At 69.3% G+C, this 4,397-nt stretch overlaps 2 protein-coding genes across 2 annotated transcripts in view; both read left to right on the top strand.

Annotated features, from left to right (window-relative positions):
* The window catches only part of MNEG_13453 (hypothetical protein), a gene marked incomplete at both ends in the record, with an annotated part of 1,645 nt that extends 502 nt beyond the window's left edge, over positions 1–1,143 (top strand). Inside the window, 2 exons of the mRNA XM_014038076.1 lie at positions 50–213; positions 409–1,143. Coding sequence (XP_013893530.1) covers positions 50–213; positions 409–1,143 — 899 coding nt within the window. The remainder of the gene's footprint in view (positions 1–49; positions 214–408) is intronic.
* A 1,630-nt stretch (positions 1,144–2,773) lies between these two features.
* MNEG_13452 (hypothetical protein) lies at positions 2,774–3,953 on the top strand (the record flags this gene model as incomplete). The annotated part of the gene is made up of 3 exons (XM_014038075.1): positions 2,774–2,813; positions 3,374–3,522; positions 3,839–3,953. Coding segments are annotated over 3 exons (304 nt in total), but the record flags the coding sequence as incomplete, so codon positions are not given.
* Between the last annotated feature and the right edge of the window lie 444 nt (positions 3,954–4,397).

Here is a 4,397-nt window from a genome sequence, read left to right as displayed (position 1 = left end):
CTACCCCCCCCACACACACACCACACACCACACCCCCCACCCCCTCCAGAGGAGGCCCTGGCGGACCCCTACTTCTCCAACCTGCACTCGCCGGCGCGCGAGCCCAGCGCGCAGGCCATCAGCAAGCTGGCGTTTGAATTCGAACGGCGCAAGCTGGCGATCGAGGAGGTGCGGGAGCTGATCTACAGGGAGATCCTCGAATACCACCCGCAGGTGAGGAGGGCGGCGGGGGGGGGGGACTACTGGATGAGGAACGGGGCTGTATATGGGGCGCGCGGCGCCCGGACGTGCGTGTGCCAAGCAACGGGCTAGCGCCGCAGGTAGTTATGCATCGCCTGTCAACAAGGCGGCGTCTCGTTTCGGTGCAGAGCAGCCCCCGCCGCCGCTGCCTTTCCTCAAACCTCGCAGGTCTTGCAAGACTACTTGTCTGGCGGCCGCCTGCCCACCTTCCTGTATCCTTCTGCGGTCGACAACTTCAAGCGGCAGTTCATGTACCTAGAGGGCCAGCAGGCCGGCCGCGAGGGCGCCGGCAGCAGCAAGGACGGCGCGATCGCCGGCGGCGGCGCGTCGAGCGTCGGCGGCGCGGCGGCGCGGCACGGCGTCGGCGCGAACGGGCGGCCGATCATGGCGGCCACGTCGCTGCCGCGGGAGCGGGTGGGGGAGTTTCAGAACGAGGCCGCCAAGTTCTCGCAAATGGTGCACCAGCAGGTGCAGCAGCAGCAGCAGCAGCAACAACAACAACAGCCGCGCGACTACGCGTCCGCCGCCGCCGCGGCCGCCGAGCAGCAGCGGCTCGCGGCGGCGGCCGCGGCCTACGCTACGTACGCGGCGCACGACGCGGCGCTCGCCGGCGCGCACGGCCAGCCGCAGCAGCAGCAGCAGCACTACGCGTCCGACATGATCGCGTCCTACCAGCAGCATCAGCAGCAGGTCGCGGCGGCGCAGGCGCAGCAGCTGGCGGCCGACCCGTTCCGGCTGGCGCAGCAGCACTCGGTGGACTCCCTGGGCAGCTGCGTGCGCAGCATGACTGTCATGGATCACTGCGGCCAGCCGGTGCAGCTGCCCTACGCGCCGGCGGCGCCCCTGTACCCGGCCAACCCCATAATGCGCAGCAGCAGCTACCAGCCGGCGATGCAGCGCTGACGCGGCGGCGGCGGCGGCGGCGGCGGCGATTTGCGAGCCGCTGGGTGGTGTGGGGGGGGGGCCTGCGGGCCGTTGTAATGGGGATACCCCTGTGCGCGCTCTTGCGGCCTTGTTTCAAATTGGAGCGGCTGCTTTTTTTCCTCTGCGCTACGGCCCATGCGGCTGCGCGCACTTTTCCGGTGTTTCTGTTGCCGTGGCTCCGCCGCCGCGCGGCAGCGCTCGCGGGCTGCCGGGCGCGCCGCGCGTTGGGAGGCTCGGCTCTTTCAGGGGTCGCGCCGCGCCCTCGGGGCGGCCGCCCCGCTTGCTCTTCTGGTGCACGTGCTGCGCCTGGCCCGGCCCGGCTGCGCTGCAGGCCCAGGCGTGCGCGGCGACCTGCATGCGTGCGACTGCTTCCCGCGAGCTCGCGCCCCCTGGGGTCGCGCCTGCGCGCCGCCCCGCGCCGCGGCGCGGCGCCGGTCGCAGCGGTTGTCTGCCTTCGTCCGTTGCCCCCCAAAAGCTTCTTCAAGCTTCCCATACGTCTCCTTGTTTGCTGCCGCGGACGGCTGGACCTGTTGGGCCGGGTTTGCCCCGTCCGATTCGTTGGGGCCTGGCCTCGTGCGGGCACCCGCAGGTGCGCCGCAGCCAGGCCCCCTCACCCCCATGGTGGGCCGGTCCACCAGGGAGCAGACCGCAGGTCTGAGCGCGGCGGCGCGCCTTGAAGCTGTCGCCTGGCGAGGACGCCGACTCCCGCGCCCGGCCCGGACGCGCCCCGTCCCCGTCGCGCGTGCAGGGCGCCGCTGCGTCGCGTGTCCCTGCGTGCTCTCTGCTCCTGTGCCTGCGGCTTCCTTTGCGCCGCCTCGCGCCTCTGGGCGTTTCATTTGGAGGACAGGCGGCCGGCCAGTGGGCCCCTCAGCATGCATACCTGGAAGGGAATTTCAGGGGACAGGGGCCGCGCACGCACAATCCAACTTGACCGAAATCGACAGATGCATCAGCGCCCCGCCCCCAACCCCTCTGTCCGCGGACCCCGGACGGGCGCCCGCCCTGCACTGCCCCGGGCATAGCCGCCTTTCTTCGTCCATACCTGCCCTCCCTCGTCCTTGCAGCCCCCCGGCGCTGCCCATGCAGAGGCGTGAGCGTGGGGTGACCGCATCCGCCACTATGCTGCGGAAGCGGATGGCTGTGCCTGGGGCGGCACGCCCCACCTCATCAGCACGCGAGCTGCAGCGCTAGCACACTCTCAGTAACCCGCCAAGCGGTGGAGAAAACAACCGGCTGTCTAAATGGAACTGAGAGCTGAATTGTTTGCCATGAACCAGTGCGGTCTGGCCGGCGGGTGCAACTTGGGTGACACTTCAGCCGTGGGTCATAGGCTCAGAGCGCAGATCCCGAGTGCAGACCCGGGGCCCGCCATGTGCAGAGCTGGGGCCCGCCATGTGTTGCATCCGCCCCCGCCCAACCTTGGAGGTGACGCCGCTGGGTCAGTCAACACTCGCTGCACTCTGCCCGCCCGCACGCCGGTGCCGGCGCCCAAAAATATTTCCTCCAGTCGTTTGTGTACTTTGGGCCTGCACAGCTGTCTTTGATACGGTTCGACCTGTGCTGCATTGACCCAGCCCTCGTCAGCGCACGCGCCAGCACCTGCAGCACCATGCTCCACGCCAGCCGCAGCGCCTGTAGGCCGCAGACCAGTGAGTCTTATTGATCCGCAAGCGTCCATTACGCATGCCTGGGGACGCCCATTGGCAGCAGCCCGACAGCGCGGGAGGGCCGCCCTCGCACGGGCGTTGGGGCTGGGGTCCGGCCGAGACCCTGTCGGTGGGGCTGATTCCATTGTATTTTGTGCATCAATAACAAGCAGATCTAGCAGCCCTGCTGCCAAGCCCCGGCTGATGATCTCCCTGCGCGCCGTGCGTTATCCAGGCTCCGCCCAGGCGGTGCGGGCCTTTTCTGCTGCCAGCATCCGCAGCGTACGTGCCCGTCGCAGCCTAGCCGTCGTTGCGGCAACCGGCGATGACGGTGGGCCGTGCCCTGTCCGCTCCCCCATTGCGTGCGAGCGACCGCCGCCCCCTCCCCTGCATGCACGCCCCTGTCGCTACCATTGGTGTATCCAGCATAGGAAACTATACCCAATCCTGCTGATCAAAGTGACACGCACTGTCTGGCAATGCGCCACATCCTTGAATTGATGACCTTGGTCACTCATCAGCCGCAACTGCGGCCCGCACGCCACCACCGCATCACCGCGCAGCCAAGCCCGTGTGCATCGTGACCGGCGGGTCCCGCGGCATCGGCGCTGCGATCGCGCTGGCCCTGGGGTCCAGCGGCGCGCGCGTGGTGGTGAACTACGCCAGCAGCCCCGACAAGGCTGAGGAGGTCGCAGCCCAGATCGCCGCCGCGGTGGGTGGCTCGGGGCCGGCGGCGAGGCACCCTGCTTGGACCGGGCAAATCTGCTGCCGGCGCTGCTGCCGCTGCCGCTGCCGCTGCCGCTGCCGCCGCAGCCGCCCTGAGTTAGTGCACAGCATGCGTCGGAGGGCACTGAGGGGCGGAGGAAAGCAAGAGCATCCAGACGGCGGCTTGGTGCCAGCACTGTGCGCCCGGGCTGGCCGCCGCAATGAACCGCATGCGGAGGCGAGTAGGGCATGGTCCCGCGGGCCGATCGCCTCCGGTCCATCTGACCCGCAGACGCGTCCGCATGCACCATGCGCCGCGCCAGGGCGGCGAGGCCATCACTGTGAAGGCCAACGTGGCGAAGCGCGAGGAGCTTGAGGCGCTGGTCAAGGCGGCCACGGACAAGTGGGGGAGCCTGGATGTCCTGGTCAACAACGCGGGTGGGGGGGGGGGGCGCCACGCAGGGCTCAGGGTTTAAGGGTCCAAGGCCCAGGATTGGAGGTATAGGGTTTAGCGAATAGGCACGGACTGTCCTGGCGGGAGCCCTGAGGGGCCGCGGCCGAAGGCAGCGTGTCTAAGACGGCGCAGTCGCAGGGGGAGGCATGGCGGCGTGCGGAGGGGGCGCAGCGGGCGGGGCGGCCAGCAGGCGGTGGCTGGCTGCAGCGGCAAAGGCGCCCGCAGGAGGCCTCCGCCGCCCCTGCAATCAGCGCAAGGAGCACCCACCCGCAATAAGCGCGTGCTCACACGCATGCATGCTCCCCCACCCCACACCCAACACCCACCCCCACGCTCGCGCCTGAGCGTGCTCGTGCGAAAAAAAAGCTAGCTTGCATTCGCACGCTCTGCCCACACATACACATCAGCGCGCCTAGCCACACGTACCC

The sequence above is a fragment of the Monoraphidium neglectum genome, assembly GCF_000611645.1.
Source record: "Monoraphidium neglectum strain SAG 48.87 unplaced genomic scaffold scaffold03835, whole genome shotgun sequence".
Taxonomy (NCBI): Eukaryota; Viridiplantae; Chlorophyta; class Chlorophyceae; order Sphaeropleales; family Selenastraceae; genus Monoraphidium; species Monoraphidium neglectum.
This window is presented reverse-complemented; position numbering and strand designations above follow the sequence as displayed.